Source organism: Microtus pennsylvanicus, chromosome 20 (genome assembly GCF_037038515.1).
Source record: "Microtus pennsylvanicus isolate mMicPen1 chromosome 20, mMicPen1.hap1, whole genome shotgun sequence".
NCBI lineage: Eukaryota > Metazoa > Chordata > Mammalia > Rodentia > Cricetidae > Microtus > Microtus pennsylvanicus.
The window spans coordinates 20,041,190-20,065,413 of NC_134598.1; the positions used below are offsets into that span (position 1 = coordinate 20,041,190).

At 37.0% G+C, this 24,224-nt stretch overlaps 1 protein-coding gene across 4 annotated transcripts in view; it reads left to right on the forward strand.

Moving 5' to 3' along the window:
- Nucleotides 1-24,224, forward strand: part of Otogl (otogelin like) — a 113,870-nt gene that overhangs the window by 83,865 nt on the left and 5,781 nt on the right. For 2 of the 4 annotated variants that reach the window (XM_075954211.1, XM_075954215.1), the window contains 20 exons: nt 1,879-1,882; nt 2,251-2,300; nt 3,195-3,372; nt 4,174-4,316; nt 4,541-4,564; nt 4,655-4,747; nt 6,721-6,910; nt 9,720-9,934; nt 11,939-12,080; nt 12,981-13,166; nt 14,105-14,317; nt 14,709-14,813; nt 15,055-15,162; nt 16,316-16,417; nt 16,731-16,835; nt 16,921-16,961; nt 20,848-20,911; nt 22,059-22,237; nt 22,669-22,773; nt 23,720-23,839. In XM_075954211.1, coding sequence (XP_075810326.1) covers nt 1,879-1,882; nt 2,251-2,300; nt 3,195-3,372; nt 4,174-4,316; nt 4,541-4,564; nt 4,655-4,747; nt 6,721-6,910; nt 9,720-9,934; nt 11,939-12,080; nt 12,981-13,166; nt 14,105-14,317; nt 14,709-14,813; nt 15,055-15,162; nt 16,316-16,417; nt 16,731-16,835; nt 16,921-16,961; nt 20,848-20,911; nt 22,059-22,237; nt 22,669-22,773; nt 23,720-23,839 — 2,367 coding nt within the window. The remainder of the gene's footprint in view (nt 1-1,878; nt 1,883-2,250; nt 2,301-3,194; nt 3,373-4,173; nt 4,317-4,540; nt 4,565-4,654; nt 4,748-6,720; nt 6,911-9,719; nt 9,935-11,938; nt 12,081-12,980; nt 13,167-14,104; nt 14,318-14,708; nt 14,814-15,054; nt 15,163-16,315; nt 16,418-16,730; nt 16,836-16,920; nt 16,962-20,847; nt 20,912-22,058; nt 22,238-22,668; nt 22,774-23,719; nt 23,840-24,224) is intronic. The other 2 variants (XM_075954213.1, XM_075954214.1) reach the window with 1 other exon arrangement.

Here is a 24,224-nt window from a genome sequence, read left to right on the forward strand (position 1 = left end):
TTCCAAACTTATGGTAGTGGAGTTGGCTTTCAGAAGATGTATATAATCCAGGTTTCCTCTGGAACTTTCCTTGATATTTTGGATTCCGTCCAGACTTCTGAGGAAGTATATGGGGCTCCTACCCTCATATTCCTCCCTCATTGTGAAACTTGCTCCATGAAATGATTTCATAATTCCATTCATAGAGACTTGCTGAGATTAATATGCTTCTCCTGGGTTGTGATTTACAAAAGTTTAGTTTCAGATACTTATATTTGGTTAGCCTCGGTTGAATAATATGCCTGGTTCTCTCTGGGCACTTGGTTAGGGTGGGGATGTTTTAAGCTCATAGCCTCTATCTTATTATAAGTAATTGTTGTCCAAGTATTGCAAAACAAAGAGCACTCCATGTGTATAGCTTCCAACCAAGCACGGATCAAAAGTATTCAGAAAAATATTCCTGCGGGTTAATGACATATAGAATGTTCCTCTTATGTAGTAACATATAAAATATAAACATATAAAATGTTCCTAAAATATAAGCTGAATTATTGTTCATGTAGCTTTTACATTATCCTAGGCATAATGAAATTGAAAAAGTGATCCTGAAGCATTTGAAAATACAAATATTCTGGAATAGTCAAAATCATCTCCAAAAAGACCCAGGGAATGTGGAGAGTCAGACGTCTCAGTTTTAAATGTCCTGTGTTTGTCACGAGATCCCAGCCAGCACAATTCTACAGTCAGATACTGCTGGTAACCCCCCGGGATGAATTTAACATCATTGAAAGCAACATTGACCTGGAAACAATGTGTCATTTGCATTGAGAAAATGCAACCACCAGTTACTAGATTCCTTTCTGATTTTGTATTATGACTAAATGAGAAATTGATATGATTTTACTTCAAAAATGACATTTAAGTCTTTATTAAACCTCACTCTCTGCATGAGTCAACATCTAGACATATGATAACATGAACACTGTTTATATGATCAATGAGTGGAATTTTAACTGTTCCTCAAGTTAAAGACTATAAAATAGGACACATGTAAGGTTTAACTGCAGAATTCACTAAAATTGTATAAGTTATCTTGTAGATTATGATAGACTGAAAATTTCTCTTAAAAATGTGTATGTCTTCATCTCCTATTGGTCTATGTGTGGCATTTCATGGCAAATGGACTTAACTAATGTGAAGTGGCTGATCGATTTGTGACTGGACTTTGACCTGGGAGTCTTGGCCTGAATTATCCACAGGGGTCCAATGTAGTCACCAGGTCAGGAAAAAGATGTGACAGCAGACACAGGAGAGAGGAGAGAGAGAGAGAGAGAGAGAGAGAGAGAGAGAGAGAGAGAGAGAGAGAGAGAGAGAGAGAGAGAGAGAGAGAGAGAGAGAGAGAAGGGAACATGAGCCAAGGACTCCAGGTAATCTGGAAAGGCCAAAGAAACAGTCTCCCCTAGAGCTCACAGAAGAAAGCTATACCAAGGCATTGATTTTGGCAATCTCATTTCTAAAGCTGCAATATTATAAATTGCTGCTATTTTAAGCTTCTGAAATTTGTGATAATTTGTAACAGCAATGGGAACCACTGTGCAGTCTTTTTAAATCCTATAAATGATACATTACATTTCCAGCTAGGGAAGACTCCAGCCACTTGCCTTGGCTGTCCTGTTGTTCTTCAGACCGACTATTTTAGGCACGATGCCAGTACCGATAGAGAATGTTAGAAAGTGTCTTGCAGATAAGCCTGTTGAGCCTGTGTGTCGGTCTCTCCATCACACTCACACTGAGTTGCCACATGGTCCTACAGAGCATCATCTGTTCTGCCTGAAAAGAGACTAAGCTGGAGGTTGACAGTGAAAGGGACTAGATTCACAATTTAACATTGAAACCCAGTGGGGTTTTGTAGCTCCTGAGGGGTATTCAGTGATTCCCTTGATATTTTTATCTGTTCAGATAGTTGTGCTACATCATCCTATCAACCAGACTGTTTATAAAAACATCACTAAGTGGCGGTATTCTAGAATCAGGAATCCTGAGTTAGAATTTGCCCACGCTATTTACCAGATTATTCAATGGCTTCGTTTCTACATCTGCAAAATTACAAAGTTATTTTTATTCTATCGAGGTTGCTTGATACCTGGAAGGAATGAGTGAAATAGACAATGTAAAATTTCTAAGCACGGTTTTAAAAATCACATTTAGCATCCTTTCATGGTCGCTCCCACCCCACTCACAGGGACATGTTTTTACTTCTTGTAGATGAAGACATGGTTACTCCGTCAGATGTGACTCCAACAACAGGTTTGGAATGTGAGGTATGGCTGTGTGTTTCTTTCAGCTGCTCATTGTTTCTATAGCACTAACACCAATCTGTGTATCATTGTACAAACACTAACTCCCTTTGGCACAGCATCCAGTTAATTGCTAAAAGAGAAACAGGATATACGTTGCATGTTTGTAACTGTAATTTCATTGTGTGTGTGTATTGTGTGTGTGTGTTTGTGTGATGTTTGGGCATGCATGTTCACATATGTGTATCATGTTAAAGCCAGAGGACAACTTTAGGTGTTGGTCCTCAGGACTCATCCACCTTATTTTTTGACAGAGTTTCTCAAAGACCTGGATCTTGTTGAGTAAGATGTTCTGGTTGAACAATGAGCCCAGGCATCTACTGTCTCTGTCTTTGCAGCTCTGAGTTTACAAGCATGCACCTCCTACACAACAGGCTTTTTAGCAGGAGTTCTAGAGCCTGAAGTCAAGTTTTATGCTTGAAAAAAAAAGCACTTTACTTATTATTGCATCTCTATGATACACAATTGTGCTCTCTTAACTAGTTCAGATAATTCTTATTAATTGATTTCTGATGGCAGTAACAAAAACAAAGTCATGGTTAAGTAAGAACTTAAGAATATTTCCTTGATAATTTGTCCTATCTAGTTTGGGTGTTTGAAAAAAGAAAAAAAAAACCTCTTGCTTAAATGTCTGATACTTCTGATCTCAAGTGAGTGTTAATGTAAATCTTAAGTATATACTGATTATTACAGAGATGGTCTGACAACAAAAGTTGGAGCGAATTCTGAATTATCTTTCAAAAGGTTTTTGTTAATTGCGTGTCTACTTATGAGAACTATGTCAATGCGAAATTTAAACTCCAATGAAAGCATTAGTTGAGCTTGCGAGCTTAACTGGTTTTGCTCTTCTGTTCTCAGCCTCAACAGTTTGATCCTGTTTACAACTGTAGCCAGTACATCTGCCTTAATATGGAATGGACCTTTTACAACTGGTCGCTGAACTGCCCAAAGGACTTGGAAATGCCAGATTGTGGATTCCGGGGGTGGCCTGTTCAAGTGAACAGTGATATATGCTGTCCCGAGTGGGAATGTCCCTGTGAGTTTGTGCTTCTCATACGGTGAACCGTGTCTCTGAATCAGAGAACAGTGTTGAGGTTTTTTGTTTGTTTTGTGTTTTGTTGTTTGTTTTGAGATTATCATGTCAATACACACACACACACACACACACACACACACACACACACACACACACACACCCCTTTTCCCCATATACCTCAAGTATATTTTAATGAGGTGTTTAAAAAAAAATGTTTCCTCATTTAGAACTGAGTGCATTAAAACAGATTCAGAAAATTGGAAGGAAACAAGGCAGATCCTTGTATGAACAGAATGGATCTTGTAATTGACTGGGATCCTGCTTCCCTGCCTATAGCAGGTATTAGCATCTCAGGAACTTGTTACGGCAGAGTGCTTGATCCCATCCCTAGATTTTCTGGTCCTTGGAGTTGGTCTGGGTAATTTGTGTTTAAAAATGTATTTTAAAGCAATTTTACACACACTTTTATGTTCTTTGGTTAAAAGTCTCCCTCATTATTTTCTCTTATCTTCCTCTCCACACAGAGATTTAAGCTACAAGAAGAGGAAGTTATATTTCCCAGTAAGGTGGCCACTTGTACATTGTCCCCACCCATGGAAATAATCCCCATCCATGATCACACAACAAATCCCAGTTAAGTGCGGTGGGACACACACACACACACACACACACACACACTCACCAAAATACAACATGAGAGTAGCAGGGGAGCTGGAAAGAAGGTATATTTTTAAGAGAGAAATTAGTTCTAAAATTCAAATAGTAATTTAAAAACTTCCACTCCGCACGGTTTTGTCCTAGGTCGGTGCTCCATGTTGTCAGAGCTGAGCATCATCACATTTGATGGAAACAGTGCTGCCCTCTCCAGCAAGGCTTCTTACATCCTAGTAAGAATCCCCGGGGAAATTGTAGTTGTTCACATTGAAAAATGTTCCACGAATCAGGTAGGTTATCACCCATCTTGTGGCCATTTCTTCCTAAATCTGTAGCTCATGGTAACATCCTGGATTCCACAGTGATAAAATACTAAATGAGACAGATCTCTTAGTATTGAAACAAAGGAAGTTTTCATGGAAAAGTATTTGTCATAGATTTATAATATTACTGATGGTTTTGAAGGATAATCAATGCATTTATTTTAAATGCGTGTCTTTCTTTATTCCCCCAGAATGGAAATGCCTTTAAAAAGCCAGTGAGTATCTGTGAATAATTTTGTAAGCTCCTTTTGCCTGTCACTAACACTCTTTAACATCATAACACTTTAATTTGTTTCCAAATGAAGGCATCTTTTGGAAGAATCTCAGGACTTTGTTTTAAGAAGTTAAATGTGACAATATCTACACACAAAATACTTATCAACAGAGCAGCAAGAAAGGTAAGAGCATGCAATTAAGATATGTTCTCACATGGGATTAGAGGAGGAAATTATGCAAAATAATCATCTCCACAAAAGGAGGAATTAGATATGTGTGTATTTTTTTTTGTTGCTGTCATGGAAAAGCATATTTTTGTCATGGAAAGTTAAAAGATGTGTTTCTTAGTTTGGTACTTTCCCTCCATCTATGTGAAGGCATTTCAAATAGTTACCCTCCGTGGGACCGATGGAGGGCCACATTACACCTGCTGCGCACTCTCAGATGATGTGTGAGCCACCAAACTTCATCTTCCAGAGCTAAGATTCATGTTTCAAGTCAGGTGAAGGAAAGGATGTGGAGAGGAAGGAGGACAGTGTAGAAAACAGCAGTAGCAAGCACATACCAGGGAAGAGACCCAGCAGAAAGGCAGACGGATGACTTGTTCAAGAGCGTTGACACCACTCTATTTTAATGAATAAGTACTAACTTAAAAATAAACATAACATATTCAAATTTATTCTAATAACATAAACAAAGCCATGAAATGCTTGAAAGGAGTTGAGTGATTTTATAGGAAAAAATATAATCTGAGGAATCTGTTTAGCATGTAAAATTGAATTGTCCTGAATAAATTGGAGCATGGGGACCTTGAGAGAGGGTTGAAGAGGAGGGGAGAGACAGGGAGGGGAGCAGAGAAAAATGTAGAGCTCAATAAAAATCAATAAAAAATAACTTAAACAAACTGACTTGTCAGATGAATACATCATTTAGATCTAAATGGCTCCATCTAAAAAATAAGGAAAAATGTACAAAGGTTTTGCTTTAAATGGATGGCCTACTATCTTGCTTTCTAGACATAATTACTGCATTGCCACAATTCCCTAGATTCTATGATGTAATTAATATTAAAATGAATATAAAATAAGATAGTAAAAGATAAAATATGCAAGTATGGTAATTTTTAGATGATAGCTCTTGCATTTTTTATTTTGATAGAAGTTGATAGAGTATATAGTAAATAGCCTCAAATATAGTAAATACTATTATTTTGAGCCTTTGGATAGAGGGGATTATTATTATTTTTCCTCAGTTGAACTTATTCCTGGACAGTTGCTGGTCATTTGTTCAATTAATACCCAGCTATTAACAATATTATTGGAGACGATACAGCACTGATACTAATATGAATTAACCTGCAGTTGTGTGGCTTTTGTATTATTGTTTGGTGATTGAAAAATAGGAGGTATAGGGATTAAAATTATGAGCGCTATATCAGAGAAATACAGAAAGGAAGTGATATACTCGTAGAGGGGGTCAAACAGGCCTATGTGGAGGAGATGAATCCTGAGGTCTTAAAGAATGGGAAGAAACCAGGGATTAGAAGAGGCAACAGGATTAGGGTCCAAAGATGAAGACCCAGAAGATTGCTGAGAGAGTTAACTACCAAAAGTGCTGTTACTTATAGCTCATGGTTCTATATCATGGTAATGACCTCAAATCACTGGTTTTTTTTAAAGTATAATCTCCTTGGGTTGTCTACATTAAAATATCAAGTAGACATGCTGAAAATTAAGTCCAGAATCTCAACAAAACCAAAAAAGCAGAATCACTCGAGATTCTTAATCTTTGTTAAGTTTGAAAGATGATCCTTCTGAACATTATTACTCTTCAATCTTGGGTTAGAAGAAAAAGGATCTCTGTCTTAAATTAATACTAGTAAATAATGGTCTGGTCATCATGTTGAGGGAATCAGACTAAAGAAGATACGTGTAACAAATTTACTTTTCAGGAAGAGTAAAATAAAAAGAGAGAATACTGAATATATCAAGGCATAGCAAAGGGTCAACAAGAAGACAAGAAGTTATCAGAAGATGTAGGGTGGCAGAGAAGTAAACTTTTACACACTAAAAAACACGATATTATATAAAAGGCTAATTTTATTTTCTATATTTTAAGAAATCTTCTCCTAAGGGCTATATGCATGTTATTCTAGGTAGATGTGGATTCTATTGTCGTGCCTTTGCCCTTTTCAAGTCAAGAGCTGTTCATAGAAGATTCTGGCACCATGTATGTGATTACTACTCCTGCCGGGTTAGTCATAAAGTGGGCTCACCTCACAGGAATCATAGACATTCACTTCGGACCCCAGTTTAACTTGTCGTCCTATACAGAAGGACTCTGTGGTGAGTTCTGATGTTGATATCTCTTGTTTTCTTATGTGTTTTCCTTTTTACATTACATTGTTTTGGACACCCATGGCCCACTTTGCAAATTGAGATGTGATGGTCATGCTCTATGATACATGAGAGTACTTTAGGAATCAGTGACTTTCAACAAAGGCTAATGAAGTAAGGAAAAGTATTTCAAGTTAGATATTCAATTTAAATGCACATTTGTTATATCTTATTACATATGTATTAGTCATCTTTACAGAACATTCTTAAGTTTTTAAGTATATTTTAATTCACTTAATTTTAGCTTGCATTAATATATTGGTCCCAGAGTTATCTTAATTTATGTGATTAAAACACAATGTATAAAGATAAAACGGCTTTTATATATTTGTTTCTTTCTTACATTTGAATGTCTGAAAATGGGAAAACAAGCCATTTGGAAGAGTTTAGTGTTCTGAATATTTATGCCAATTTTATCATAAAATGTATGCTTCATGTTCACCGTTATGCCTAGACTTAATTTTATAATATTCAACACACACACACATGAAATTATAAGTCAAACTAGACATATCTGCAGCCATATAACAAAAGTTAGAAATTACTAGATCTGTTGTGTCTTAGAAAGTACAGTATAAGGGCCCTTTTATAATGTGATCTAAACACAATATTACATTTTTTGGAACTGAATTTTATATTAATATTTTGTTAAATATGGTTTATATATTTCTTCATCTACCAAGAATATTTAACATTAAACGTAGCACAAACTTCTGTGATGATTTAAGATTATCATTCTCAAAATAGTTATTATTGAGTGTAAATAATAATTCATTATTTTTTGAGTAATAAACCCAACTTTGGGAATTCATAATCATTCCTAGGATCTATCTCTTCTATATAGTATGGTTTTTTATTTGATTTTCATGATATTTTGCTCTTGTGAAGCCAGTCACTTGGCTAACTAGATTCTAAATAAACAGCGTAGGTCAGAGACTAGGGTTACATTTGTGCTAGTCACAGATCATTGCCTAAGTACATAATTACTGTGGTAGATATATGGTTAATTAAAGTGATGTCTGTGTTTCATCAAGACTGCTAGTCTGAGTGCTGGCTGAAGAAGCTGGTCAAAAAGAGTGAGGCCCAAACTGAGAGGATGCCAGATGGAACACCATTATTATATTTTTTATTTTTAAAAATTTTTTATTTAAAAGTTTATTTTTTTTCATTTTACATACCAATCAGTTCCCCATCCCTCCCCTCCTCCTGCTCCTTCCTACCTTTTCCTCACCCAACCTCCCATCCATTCCTCAGAAAGTGTAAGACCTCCCATGGGGAGTCAACTAAGTCTGGAATACCACCTTGAGGCAGGACCAAGCCCTTAGTATCACAGTTGAGTCCATAGGAAGTGGACTCCAAAAAGCCAGTTCATCCTGGTCCCACTGCCGTTATTGGCAACAAAGTCTTCATAGTATTGCGAACCCCTTGCATGGTGGTTAGAATGAAAACATTTTTGAAAATGCATTTAAAGCTAACACATAGTTTTGCTATTACTTCTCATTATAAAAGTTTAGATGTAAAGAACAGAGACTACTTTGATGTATGAAGTTATCTAGAGAATCTGACAGACTTTACTCTTGATGATATTCCTGTCTTGGGATTATAGTTTGATGCTTAAAGAAAATGTTTAATTCACATGTTTTATGGAATAAAGTCCTGAGAATTAAGAAAAATGACAGTTTAAATTTGGGTGGGATTTGGGTGAGGTTTGATTAGGGCCCTGGGGACATTTCTCTATGCTATTTTTGGCTCTAAACTGCACTGTTGAATAGTAAACTAATTTGTCTGGCCTTTCTCAAAGAAGCGCAAAACTAGAGCACACCAACAAGTCTGAATACTTTGAAAAAATAGTATCTCTCACCACCAATCTTAGTTCATACACTGACAGTGATATCCTAATATTGAATAAATCTTTGTTCCTCAGGTGACTGCCATCAACTGCCTGATTTTGTCTGGATTGTTTATGATCTGTAATTTATAATTTGTCTAGATTATACCATTTAGTTTCTTTCCTCATTGCTGTTATATGATATCCCAACAAAAGTAATTTAAGGGAAAGTATTTATTCTGATTCACAGTTGAAAAATATGGTATCCCATGGCAGGGAAATCAGGACAGCAGAAGCTTGAAGCAATGGGCTGTGTTATACTCACAATCAGGAAGCAGAGAACCATGAATGTTTATCTTTGTTCGTTCTATTAAGTCTAAAACCCAAGACCTGGAACTTGTGCCTCCCACTTTTTGTGTGGATCTTTCTACTTCAGGAAACCCAGCCCACATATTTCCTCACAGACATGCACAAAGGCTAAATAATCCCTCAAAGGTCTGTCCATAGAGTGATTCATAGATAATTCTACATTCGCTCAAGTCAATAGTTAGCACTAATCATTATAATGACCCATTCCTGGAGTTATGTCATAAACTACATAATGGAATAGAAACAACTGTTAAAAAAACTTTACTATGTTTAGACCAGATTTTGCTTGTAGAATGGAAGACTGGAATTCATTCATAAAACATTTGCTGTTCTAGAAAGTATTTAATTTCATTTTAATTGGATACTGCAGAAGCAAAATATTCATATACATGATTTTTTTCATATTCACTTAATATATGAATTTAATAAAAAAGACATAATTTTAAAGTTTCTATCAATGCCAAATTTAAGGGATAACCAATTCAGATGCTTAAAATTAAAGCCAATTGAGTTGGTGATAATGAAGGTTTTTGCCATCTAAAAGCTGCATGTGCTTTCAAGGAATTTGCAATGATGACCCAGACGATGACCTCAGGATGCAGAATGGCACCATTATTACCAACATGGAAGACATAGAATTATTCATCGGAAGTTGGGAAATTGAGAAATCATTTGAAGTCACAATGAGAAGACCCGTTAGGAACTGTACTGAACATGATTGCAGCCATTGCATCGAGTTATTGAACAGAGACGATTTCATTCTGTGCCATGACAAAGTAAGTTAAAAGTAGCCAGAAATGAGCAATTGCATTCGAGTTTCTGAGAGAATGAAAAGCCCTAAGCTTCCATTCCTGCTATGGTATTCTACTGAGAATAGTTTCTCTCTGGTCCTTCTGTCTGTACTTTTGAAGTTCAGAGATGTTTAATCTTCATAAACTTATAGAGGCAGGAAGGATAATTGTAGTTTTTTCCTCCTATGCATTGTTAGAATTGTATAACTTTCAGGGAAATGGAATTTTCCCTGAATAAATTCCTCTAGCTGAAATAGATCACTGGTGCTTGATAACCTTGTGTAAGAATTAAGACAGTGACCGGGCAGTGGTGGCGCACACCTTTAATCCCAGCACTCGGGAGGCAGAGGCAGGCGGATCTCTGTGAGTTCGAGACCAGCCTGGTCTACAAGAGCTAGTTCCAGGACAGGCTCCAAAACCACAGAGAAACCCTGTCTTGAAAAAAAAAAAAAAACCAAAAAAAAAAAAGAATTAAGACAGTGAAGTTTTAATCGATTCCTATGATGCTATCCTCTAGTGTGAATAACACAGCCATCACTTGATCAATTTGATTGATTTTTGTGTGCTCTTGTTTCCTCAGTTTATGAACTCCCCCCTCCTCACTCTCTTGCTTTCTTAGTTTATGTGATTAGTAAATAGTTTCAGAGATCCGTGTTGATAAAAAAAAATTCTTGTTAAAGAGAAAAGGACAAACTAGTACAAAATTCGTAAGCCATTTACACTAGCATGTATTAGGAACTGTGCTAGAATTCTGTTATGCACAGATAAGGTCCTCACTGTGCCTCTAGTTTAAAAGAAGGGGAATCTGTTGTTGTAATTTGAGCGGCGGGGCTGCGTCCCCAGCACCCGAACTGCCTGGCTAGCTTATGCCCCGAAATAACAACACACAAACTGTATTCATTTAAACACTGCTTGGCCCATTTCTATCTAGCCTCTTCTAGGCTAATTCTCACATATTAATTTAGCTCATTTCTAATTATCTGTGTAGCACTGCTAGGTGCGCTTACCGGGAAGATTCTAGCCTACGTCCATCCTGGGTTGGAACTTCATCGCGTGTGCCTGGGAGAGGGGAGCATGGCGTCTCTGCTCCAGAGAGCAGAGCTGTCGAGTCTGAGCTCCCTTCCTCTTCCTCCCAGCATTCTGTTCTGTTTACTCCTCCCACCTATGTTTTAACCTATCAGGGCCAAGCAGTTTCTTTATTGCTTAACCAATGAAATCAACAGATTGATATATGACACTCCCACATCAATCTGTGAAGTGATAGTTACAATACATGGTATGGAGATATGTATGAGTTCAGCTTTTGGAAAGCCTTCAGGAAGATTCACACATCTGAGCCATCTAAAACCAAATATTGCCAAAAAAAGGAGGGGGGGGGAGAGAAAGATCTCGACACTGAAAGAAATGTGGATAAGAGAATATTTGGTACAAAAGTCCATGCAAGGAGAATACTGAGGCATTTTGGTGCAGCCTATACAGGTGAAGGGCAGTCTAGGGAGAAGAACGAGTAAGTTATAGTTCAGAAGAAACCCATGTGGATGACCGTGCTAGGCAGGCAAGCATATTCTACAGTCATATTTTAAATGTATGCACATGAAAGTGAACACACATGCACTTTCTTGTTATTTAAATCTGTTTTAAAGCATCATCAATTCTTTCCTTTATAAATTCTTTTTTTGCGGGGGTGTGTGTGGCAAAAATGGTTTTGAAAAATTGAGGTTTAAGAGAAACTTTGATGACATTAATTTACTGCTCTGAATACTTTAACTTCGTTGAAGTCGGGTCTCATTATGCAGCTCTGGCTAACCTGAACTTGCTATGTAGATCAAGCTGGTATCAAACGCATCAATCTTCCTGCCTCTGCACCCCATGTGCTGGCACAAAAGGAATGCTCTGACCTGATATTTCAAATGGTTTTGGGTTAGCTCATGGCTTTTCGGGAAGTTAAACATGACAGATTTTTTTTAATATGGTAAAATGCATCTCTAGGTCTCACCATTGGACTTTTGTGAAAAGATGTGGATCAACTACACCTATCTCTGGAGCTATGAATGCGATGCCATCTCTGCATATGTGGCTCTGTGCAACAAGTTTGATATCTGCATTCTGTGGAGGACACCTGACTACTGCCGTGAGTGACCGCTAGCACAGTGATGTCTTCTAACCATTCTAGAACATCCTCCTCTTCCCAGTCCTTTCTCCATTTACTTTGAGTCACAGAATGACTTAGGAAGTTGAACGTGAATGGAGAATGAAAACAAATGTCACCATGCAAGAGTTGTCGCTGAGTTTCAGAAATAAGAGGGAATTTGGCTCTGTATCCTTCCCCTGTTCCCCTCTTGGTGTGTTACCAGAGGAATCTCCACTCTTGATTCATCATGAACATCTAGCATCTCCAGTTTCGCTAGACACACTGAAGTTGTTCCCCATCAAGACTGTACCAATTTACACCAACTCCCACAAGCTGAATATTCATTTTTGAACAGTGTGACTTTTTATGAACAGTAGAAATCAACAAGAATTATTAAAACATTTAGAAACTGCTCAGCAATGCTTCTTTTTGGCAGTAAATGATGAAACCTCTATAGGCAGTTCTCTCTCTCTCTCTCTCTCTCTCTCTCTCTCTCTCTCTCTCACTTAGTTTGAGTTACATATTTAAGGAGTGTTTCCATAATTATCTTGCAGAGAAAATGAGAAATTGTATCTCTGGCTGCATGGTGCAGTAGTTTTGTAATAGTCGACTCCATATATTTATGTGAAAGCTACTTGGACTGAAAATTAAAAATATATGTTTGATATGAATTAAAGAAACACTTTCAACTACAACACTGAATACCATCTAGATACTTGAAGGATGCCTTTGAAGTCACCAGGCTTACGTTATTTGTTATGCAGTAAATGAAAAACAATCTTTAAAGTGAAACCATGCGGAATTTGTATCTGCAACAATGCAGGCTGATTGCTCTTTCTCGACCAGAATTCACGTAGATTACGTTGATTATTAGCAAATCCTGTCCTTTATTGCCAACAGCTTTGAGCTGCCCAGAGGGAAAGGAATACCAGCCCTGTGTGAGGCCCTGTGAGGCAAGAACGTGTCTCAATAAATGGTTCTATGGGCACTCCTCCTGTCTGAATTTGAGAGAGGACTGTGTATGCAAGAACGGAACCATTCTTCACCGGCCGGATAAAACACTGTGCATCCCAGAGCGAGAATGTGGTAAGGACCCAAGTGCAAAGTGATTGCCCAGGAATCCAGCCATCACACGTGTACGATATCTTTTAAATATTGGAAATATATGCTGAGGGAAACTCATCAAAGATTGCCCACGTGTTGGAAAGGAAACGAATTTGTAATCTGCTTTTAATACGAATTGAGTTGGAGTTAAAATTAGGATATTTGATAATGATGGTCCTCAATCTTTACTTGTGTGTTTGGTAATAACTAGGAAAAATCAAGGCAAATTAAAAATTAAAAGTAATTTGTGGGGTCAATTTAAGGTCTAATTATTTTTTCTGTGGTGGTTTACTTTTGCCTCTGTGGTTCTGAGGCTGTGTATGGAGAAATTAACGGGACTTAGTCCCTATGGTTATAACACAGAAACATAAAATAGTTAAAAAAACATTTTGTGTCTTAAGAAATTAAGAATGCAGGAAATGGTAGATAGCATTATTATCTAGGGAAAACACTTAACTACTCTATGTTCATATTCAAATTATTTTTGGCATATTTTCTTTATGGTTGTGACTGATTGGAAAAGCGCAGAATTCTGAAAGTTGCAACACAGCACTTTGTCAGTCATTTGGGTCTTAAACCATGGCAAGAAGAAAAGAAATTTTGCTAATGATTAAATGGAAGGGCAGGTAGAATAGAAATGTAAGGATACTTTGAGAAACAGGTTTGTGACTGCCAGTAAGGAACGTGCCCATGGAAGGTTGTAGAAAATAAAAGTGTTTTCTGTGGACTTCATAGCAACTTTGGTTAAAGAGCAATGCAATGTACTAGCTGAAGAAAGAAACAGAAGAATCTGAGACAGTATATATTCATGACCTGCATTTTTATTGGTGGAAGAGTAATGATCCAAAATCTAAGACGTCATGACTTGACTTGCTGTAGTGCCAGGTTGTAAATGAAATAACGTTGTTGATCTTTTAAAGTGTGCACTGACAGTGAAGATCAACCCCGCAGTGCTGGGGAGATTTGGAATGGGGGCGTTGATGAGTGTGCCCTCTACAAATGTCTGGAGGATGGAAGCATTATTCCGATAGAGCCCGTCTGTGAAGAAGAGCCCTCCCCCATTTGTGAACGAGAAGCTGAAGTTGTCATGCGCATCGTTGATAAGCTGACCTGCTGCTCTAAAGAAGTTTGTGGTATGTGGATAAACTCGAGCCTTGTAGACATGCATGCCAATGACTGTGAAAAACACGGCAGGCTAACTAGGAAGTACTTCCATAAATGTCATTTTCTCAAAATGGGTTATAAAATTCATGTTAAAATACTTGCCAGTAACTATTAATAATATTCAGCAGCTTATGACAAAAGGCAGGACTCTGAACCTCTGATTCATGACAATGAAGGATGCAAGAAAATCCCAGAGGATCCTTAGAGCTGGTGCAATCTCTTACACAGCCAGTTTTCCTTCTGTTGGGCTTCATTGGAGTGAAAGCGCATTTGGTGGAGCCAGCTCCCCCACTCTGAGATGGCAGCATAAGACTCCAGCTGGACTCACTGCTACTGTAACACTCTCCTGCTTATTTCTAGGCTGCGACATGACGTTGTGTGACACAACCATCCCAATATGCACGGGTAGTCAGAAGTTGATGGTTGGCTATAGCGCTCTTTCTTGCTGTCCACAGTATGAATGTGGTAAGTCAATCTATTAGGGAAAATAAAGCTCACTGTACGTTCTAAATAGCCGAGGAGGCTTCCTTCCTCTGGGTTTCTATGGATGGAATTTATTGTAAAAGATCGTGAAGTTGCTAATCGCTAAAAATGCCTTTATATTAAGATTGTCACTCAATTCAGAGAGACAAAAGCAATAGTCTCATTTTTAATTTACCCGTTGTTTCCCTCATACAAATTTTCAAATGTATTTGTGATTCTGCAGAGTGTGATACAGTGAAATGTCCCAACATTTCGACACCAGATTGCAGAGAAGACCAGTTTACGCTTCAGGTTCAACAAGGAGAACCCTGCTGTTTCTACCCTTTCTGTGGTGAGTTCTCTAGAGATAATTGTTGCAAGAAGAGAAAGGAACTGGGGAGCATCTATTTGCCGTGACTCTCATGGGACTCGTGGCAAGCGGTATTGTGTTATCTTGTAGGGATTGCTCTGAATAAAATTGATAGAAAGCAGAGGACATCATAAATGACTCTCAATAGTGTTACAGCCAGTACTTACCCCATCAACAAAGCTACGTGTACCTCTCAAACATGATCCAAATAATAGAATACGGGCTTTTCTTTAACGAGGCAAATATCTATCTTTCGAAAAGAAAATTTAGTGTGGGCTAGTCTAGAAGACTTAACTAGAATAATATATAAGACCATTTAATAACTTAATGTCTACATACCATCTGTGAACTATGATGATTTCTAGAAAGCATAGGAGAATCAGACACATCTAGGAAGTACCTAGCACAAAGCATTGTGTTTGTTCAACTAGAAAGTTAATAATAAGGAAAACTCTTTCCCCCCAGTTCAAGAGAATCATCACACCAGTAATCAAGACATTTCCTTGAATTCTGTTGTTTCCTTGACTGCATGTGCCTGGATTAAGTTCCAACAATGATTTAGGGGCAAGAGCAAGAGTCAAGAGGAAGAAGAGATGTCACCTCTGTCTGCATCTTATTCTAGTGTACCCCCATTTCTCATTGAAATTCCATTGAAAGAGATTCCGATAATCAGGCAGGGGTTTTTCCACATATATGGCCTGTTTATTAATAGTCTTTGTAAGAACTGTGTAGATGAGTCATTTGGCAGAGTCATTCAGAAAATTATCACATCTGGAGGTAGTTATGAACAAGTTCCTCCCACACTGTTCAACCATAAGAGGGAACAATCAATGGCAGAAAAATAAGGTAATTCCAAAAATATCAATCAATTTATGAACTATGATATCAATTAATCAGCACTATGAATTTTGCTTTCAATAAGAATAAATTCTGGAAATAAATGGCTTATATTTCTGATAAGATATCCTCTTTTGCATTGTGCTTATAAAAGTATAAAGACAGTAAAGAGCTATGTGTTATTTTCCTACTTTCCAATTAACAGTATTATACTCAGTTTTGGTATAGTTGATAATCTGAACTAATCGTTAACTTGATTTTAGTTTAATATGGCTTTGGCTTCTTGTTTAATCTGCAGTGTGTGAAGCGTGCACAGAACCAGCTCCACAATGCGCTGATGGGGAATTCCTCACAGTGGATCTGAATACAACACATTTGTGTTGTCCGCAGTACTCTTGTGGTAAGGCCATCTGCACTAATTAATATTTTAATGTGTCAACAAAAAGTCCAAAAAGAGATAGATGTTTAAGAAGTCCAATGGTGCTGTTAACTTAGACCCCTTTGTCAGGCCTTTTCACTTATGAGCTGGGCTAGATCAACTAACGATGGCTGAACCCATGCTAGCCATAGGAGCACATGGCAGCGAGAAGTAGAAGAAACCCCTGGGGAGTAGAAATCCTGCTTTGCCTTGGTAATGACAGCAAGCTAACGAGGACTGGCAAGTCCATGAGATTCATCTTTTCATCTTTTCCCATTTGATTTTTTCTTCCTAGTGTGTGAGCCAAATCTTTGTCCTCCACCGTTACTCAACTGTGCAAAAGACACGGATCTGGTGGGAAAAAATGTATCTGGACAGTGTTGCCCAAACTGGCAGTGTGGTAACTCATTTCATATCTTAAAGTTTTGCAATAATGAGCTGATGTGTTTTGACTCAGGTGAACATGTTGGTTTTTTGCCTTGTAGAGTGCAACTGTGAAAATCTTGTCATGCCAACTTGTGAAGTGGTAAGAATGTATATTTTGATTGCCTTATTGTGTTGTTCAAATTAGTATCTTCTCTCTTGATGGTTCTCATTTCCGAATTATTCAAAATTCATGGAATTTTCCTTGTTATATTATATTGATGTGGATGGAAATAATGACATTGCATCATTATACTTAACCTTTTATAGTTTCTTAAAGAAAGTGGCCTGGCAAGGTGTTCCAGGCTTTAATACTAGCACTTGTGAGGCAGAGTCAGGTGGATCTCTGTCAGTTGGAGGCCAACATGTCTACATAGTGAGTTCCAGGCCAATCAGGGTTACATAATAAGATCATTCAAAAAAAGTGACGTATAAAATATATTATACTGTAATGCAAAAATATTTAACAGACAATTTAATCTACTAACAGTATGTCGGTGAAGGTCTCAGTCATTAAAAGGAAGTAAGCTATTTAAAAAAAAAGCTGTTTTAACATTGAAAGGCTTAAATAATTCTTCCAGAAAGTGCACTTCTAATACATACTTTATAGTAGAGAAAGAGATTCAAGCATGTAACGCTGCATCTTTTCTGGAGTTATCTGTGAGTATATAAAGAGAAAAATTTCAAGAGGTTTATGTTTTAAGGCAACAAGGTTGACATAGTCATTAACAGAGTGTGACCAGTGTCCGATACTTTGCATGCCTTTCATCAGATACCCACCTTCATTCATGCTCTTAGCTTTTAAAAAGAAGATAAGTTCCTACCGTCATTTATCAGAGCAGATATTGTCTTCCCCAATGACATTATATTTCCATTTTCCTCTTTTCCTTAAATATACTCTCAGCCCATTCAGACATCCGAAACCCAAGTTTTGTTGGAAAACATGAGGAGCAGCATCAAGCAATGGATGTCCCTATTTTATTTTCCCTCTCATTTAACGTTACACTTTCTCAGGTGATACTATCTATAGTTTACATGGAATGCTGGGGATTTACATTAACCTCCATACTAGTTACTTTTCTCTTAACCAAGTGCCAGGAAAGAAGTGACTTAAGAAAAGATTGGGCCTCAATGTCCTAGGGATATGCCCCGTGATGTAGCGAAGGCTTGACAGCAGGAGAGGGAAGGGATAATCACATTATTTCTGCAAATGGACTTTGGTGCTCAACTGGTGTCTTCCCTCTTTCTTACTTATCCAGTCTGTGATACATTCCATGGCATAGTCCTACTCTCATTGAGGGTGTGTCTTTCATCTTTAGTTAAACTTCACTAGCAATACCCTCATAGGCAAGGCAAGAGCTGTGTCTCCTAAGGGATTTTTCAGGTCGTGTTTACAATGAAATTTAGCTACCATAGATTTTATACGAAGTTTTCATCTGATTTGTGTGTGTATTACAAGCACATTTGAATAAAAGTAGGATCGTGACTTCTATGTCTCTCAGGTTCATACTTAACATCAAATCTTCAGGAACTAAATTTTTATATCATTTCATAAATAAGAAAGTTGAGGCTTATAAGGGTAAATGATTGATTGCCAGGATTCAAAGGGTGTGTGTGTGTGTGTGTGTGTGTGTGTGTGTGTGTGTATGTGTGAGAGTGTGTGTGTATTCAAAGGGTGTGTGTGTGTGTGTGTGTGTGTGTACTGGATCCTTGGCCAGTACTTTTGTAGCCCACAGAATATTTCATATTAGATCTGGGGAATTTCAGTCATGTCTATTCTTACACAGAGCATCTCTGCTAGCCTTGAAGATATTTAATGTCTTTTGCTTTCAGTGTAGTGTGAACCAGTTCTACAATGAGAATGGCTTCATGTCCAATTTGAAAAGTTGGGTTGTAACACATAGTGAAAGGGTAGGAGATATGAGAACCACTGTGCACTGCTTGGGGTGATGGAAAACTGTGCACACACGTTCAATAGCAGTGTCTTAGATCACTGGGTTAGACTGGGTCTTGGACCATTTGGTCCAAGAATTTACCCATAAGAATGAAGTGAATGCTGCACAAAAATTTGTTTTTAAATATCATACTAGCCAAAGAGTGAAAACAACCCAAGACTATAGAGTTTACTACTAACCTTAAAGACCTGTGATGCTTATGCAGCAGTAAATCATCTTATCGAATGTAATGTTAAGTAAATAATAAGGATGTATTCTGTGGGTGGAGTTGGATCCCTAAGAGATAAATCTACCTATAAATATTTGGGTATGGTCTGAAAAGACTTAGACAAAGAAGGGAATATTATTAAATTGAAATTTGAGCTTTTGAGGAAATACTGTGTGTAATTATGCCCTTGATTATTAAAAATTGAAAATTTTAGTAAGTAACCAGTATAGAAACATGAAACAGATCTCTCATTTTTATCTTTAGAGTACCATTTGCATGGTAGTATTTGATTAATAGTTTTTTAAAAAATATTTCATTAGAAAATTTTATTGCCAATTTTCTTGCAATTGTCTTTAAAGTCATAAAAGAACAAATGAATTAACACATGAAATTACAATTTATAAAATACACCAAAATATAATGTATTAGCTTGAAGAGAAATGAAGATAGTCATATGGATTTATTAGAATAAGTTCTTTACATGAAAAATCAAATTCATCTTATTAATATGTTTATGACGATTAAAGGCATTGTGAAAAAGGAAATGCTTACAAGAAAACACATGAAAATTTAAGCCTGGCCCTGTGATTGCTTAGAGCAGTGGTTCTCAACCTTCCTAATGCTGTGACCCTTGAATATAGTTCTCATGTTGTAGTGAGCCCCCACCATAAAATTATTTCGTTGCTACTTCATAACTGTCATCTTGCTATTGTTAGGAATCATAATGTAATATCTGATATCTCCAATGCTCTTAAGCGATCCCTGTGGAAGGGTTGTTAGATCCCTAACGGGTTCATGGCCTACAGTTTGAGAACCACTGGTTTTGAGGATGCTAAACCGTTTCCAACGGGGCGAGGTTTGAGTCTCGGTTTTGACAAAAAGTTACTAATAGCTTATATAGTACTGTTGGAATCCAGCTTTAATCCTGGCCACTTTATATACACTGGCCTATTTATTTCTTTTCATAATGCTAAGTGGCCAGCAAGAACATTATGTCTATTTTATAGGTGAGGGAAATAAGGCACAGATTGGTAATGTGCAGTTGTTCATAACTAGTGAAAAGGGAGCCACGTTGCAATCCTCTTCCTGAGTTGGCTATTAGACACAACCTTAGACTCATTGCTTTTATTCTACATGCACGTCATAGCTGCTATAGCCCCCAGAGAGCAGATGAGCACATTTCAGGGCTGCAAGCTTCTTTTCCTCCAAACTGCCCTCTGGAATCTCAGAATCAAAGACATTTAGTAGGACTTTAAAGTTAGGACAAATTATAATCAGCATCATGCCCTCTTTCATTTATTTAATAGATAAAGAAATTGAAGTTCTAAGAGATTGAATCGTCTGTGTTGGGGAAATAGTTCAGTGGGTAAGCTCACTTCACAGTGTAAGGACCTGAGTTAGGATACACAGCATCTATGTACTTCAACTGTATCCCCTGTCCACAAGAGGCAGAGATAGAGGATCCCTGGGGTAGGTTGGCTACCTAAAGAATTGATGAGTACAAGTGAGATACGTTGCCTCAGTGTATAAGTTGGAGAGTGACCAAGGGAGGCACCCACTGTCCTCTGGTTTTAGCATACATGTACGTTCTCAACTACACACACAAGACATACATGTGCCTATACATACGAGCATGTGTATACACATACCCCCATACAAGCATTGAATAATCCACAATAACATTTTTATTGTGATTTTTTTTCCTGAATGCTCATCAAAGCTAAGCCTACCCCTAGAAGGTTTGTTAAGTATCTGGGTGAAATTGCTTGTAATGTGTATTTTCAAAAATGATTATGATAAATCATATGACAATTTCTTTCTCATAGGGAGAATTTGCCACAATAGATCAAAACTTTCAGAGTGACTGTGGATGTGTACAGTATCTTTGTGGTAAGTGTTTTCTTAAATTATTACTTTTAAGTAATAATTGTTTCTTATTTGTGTTTGTTGCTTTGCATTTAAATATTTAAAATATTTTCTTTTAGAAATATGGTATTTATATTAAGTTGATTGCCAGTATTCTAATAAACAACTCTTACTTTTCCTTCATAATATCTCAAAATGTTCTGAGAAATTTGATAAGTCGGAAAAATGAATTTTTCATCCCAGAACTGGAATTATTTTTCAAAGTCACTTTAAAATATACTATCTACACTTTGGTCTTAGCCAAAATGCCTTGAAACACTAGATCTGAGGGAAAGGGAGATTGGGGGTAGAGACTTGGGGGGAGGGGAAGGAGGGGGAATTTGTCAGTGTGTAGTGTATGAGAGATGGATAAAAAATTATGCTATCTAAAATTGTGCATATTTTTGCTCATCATTTTATGATTCGTATTATCATTTGAAAGCATTAAGTGCTGTATTTTCCTACATTTAGTGGATTCACAGAATGTAGACTGTTTCTTTAATGGTTCAATTGTTTTAAACCATTTTAAATTTTATTTAAAACAATTTTGTTTTAAACAATTTTGTATGAGCAAACAACAGCAAGACCTCAGACTTAGAGGCAAGGAGAGCCCTCTTCCAGCTTGCTCTAATATGCCACCATTCATAGCTCATGGTACATTATCCCTGAAGCACTAAGAATGGAATCATTTCTGTTAGCATAATGATCATTAAAATCACAAAATGTTACAGAGTCTCACAATGAAGGGCATTACTATTACTGATTTAGACTCTGAATCCATCTACATCCACATTAATAGTGGTCATGATCTGTGTTCTGGAGATGGAACAGAAATGCCTTGCTCATTCCTGAGACCTCATACTTCTGGAAGTTGCTATAAAATAAATCTTTTCAAGCATGCTAATACAAGTGATTTTACAGATTAATTTTTATTATATATTAAGGAATAGCTGTGCTATTGGTGTGGTTAATGTGGTTAAATAAACTGTTGGGTTGCTAGGTATATGTACCATCTTACTTGATTTTGAAAATTTGGTTGATCACAATGAAAATCTAGTCTTAAATATAAGTTCTATTGATTGGTAAATACAAAAGATAACATTGTGTTTTTTTTTAATTGACTATTCTTTAGAAAAAGATGATGTATGTGTGTTTCAAGAAGTATCAGTATTGAATCCTGGCCAATCTCTGACAAAGTATTTGGAAGGGGATTTTTGTTATACAATAGAATGTCTGGAAGATAAAGATAACAATACAGGCTTTCATACTTTTAACGTTACGATGGTGAATTGTTCAAAAGCCTGCGATATTGTAAGTATTCTTATAAGTCGTTCTGGTGGTCTAGTGAGTTTAAAATTTCCAGTTAGAGAGTTTGAGCTTGTAAATGCTTTATGGGTTATACAATTGAATAGCTCCTCAACACTATTATGAGGTATCTATTTAATGCAGATTTTTGCTTTGCTATGAATGACCTTGAACTTCAAGAGTTGTAACGGAGAGCTTTCTCGCTTGGTTGACCTAAGATTGTCGCACCTGCTGGATGATTGTTGCCTGTAGATGTAGAGATTAATATCTACTTCATTTATATCCTGTCTATCTAAAGAAAACTGGTTTTTTTTGAAGTTGCTCACATGCAGTTTTAGAAATGCTTACAGATGTTCAGAGAGAACATCTTCAGAACTAACTCATTAAGATGCTAGTATTGCTGGGTGACTAATACTGTGCCTGTTCATTATATGCAGCACCAGATTTACACCCCATCTCTCAGTGATTATGACTGCTGTGGAACCTGTAGAAACATATCCTGCAAATTTCACATGGAAAATGGAACGTCAGTTATATATGAGGTATGAATTTTTATTTTCTACTAAAAATATCATCTGTCATACCTCTGCCCACATTGCACACTCATGCACAGTGTCTACCTCCCACATATTAGTGTATTTGTTGTATCTTAATTTTTTTGATATTTTTGATATTTTTGTAAAAATTTGTTCATATTGCTCCCTAAGGTAAATTTAACTTGGACTCTCACAATTTTCCAGGTATAAGAAATGAGTTCCGGGAAAGGCTGGTATCTAATCAATTATGAAGATATTAAAAATTAGTATTTTATGGAGCCATTAAACTTTTAGTTTTGATATATTGGATATTGCTATTTTCTAACTTTGCATATTATTTTTTATCACCCCCGAACTTAAAGATTGGGTTGATGGAAGATCTGATACCTTTTATAAGTTAAGATACGACCTAGAGCAATGGTTCTCATCCTTCCTGATGCCGTGACTCTTTAATACAGTTCACTACACTCATGTTGTTCTGACCCATAAAATTATTTTTGTTGCTGCTTTATGGCTGCAGTTTTTCTACTGTTATGAATCATAATGCAAATATTCTGATATTCTCAATTATTCTGATATGCGGGATATCCAATATGTGACCCCCAAATGAGTTTTAACTCACAGGTTGAGAACCATTGACCTAGACCAAAGAAAGTGATAGAGTTCCTCCATTATGAAACCAAACACTTGCAAATGTGTTCTCTCTCTCTCTCTCTCTCTCTCTGGCTCTCTCTCTGTGTCTGTCTCTGTCTCTCTGTCTCTGTCTCTCTCTCTCCATATGTGTGCATGTGTGTGATTTTGAGATACAATTGGGGAAATTTTCAAATGGAATGTGCCCCAAGGAGCTCTCTGTCTTGTTGTGGACTTGGTTGAATATTTAATGAATTTAGGTGTTCTAAGGAATGTAACAGATCTTGGCACGGATAGCTGTCACTTTCCTTTTCTCTCTCAGGAGGGGAGCTCCTGGCACTCTAACTGCACCACGTATGAATGTGTTAGGACTGACGAGGGAGCCACGATTCTAAACTACAGCATGGTGTGCCCTCCTTTTAATGAGACCGAATGCAAACTGGTTTGTACTTCATTATATCTCAAGAAATTCTGTGTTACCTGTAATCTAGGAAGTACCCATTAGACTCTTTTCCAAGGTCCTACAGACACTGTAGATTATTTGCTATGGTCAATGTTTTTTTCTTTGCATAAATAAAATATCTGTTGTAGTTCTTTAGTTTGCTATTTTGAATTTAAATTTGACTTCCTATGAATGGATAATTTGCTGTCTCTAGGTTTTTATGTAGATATTGAAGAATAATTGAAAATTCCTTTGGACAGCAAACCCAGACTCCCTTCTAATAAAGATAAATGTGCTACCTAATTGAGTTTTACCTTGTTTTCTTAGACAAACACATAGATGTCTTGTGTCATTAATGTACCTTAACCTAGTGACATTTACTTTG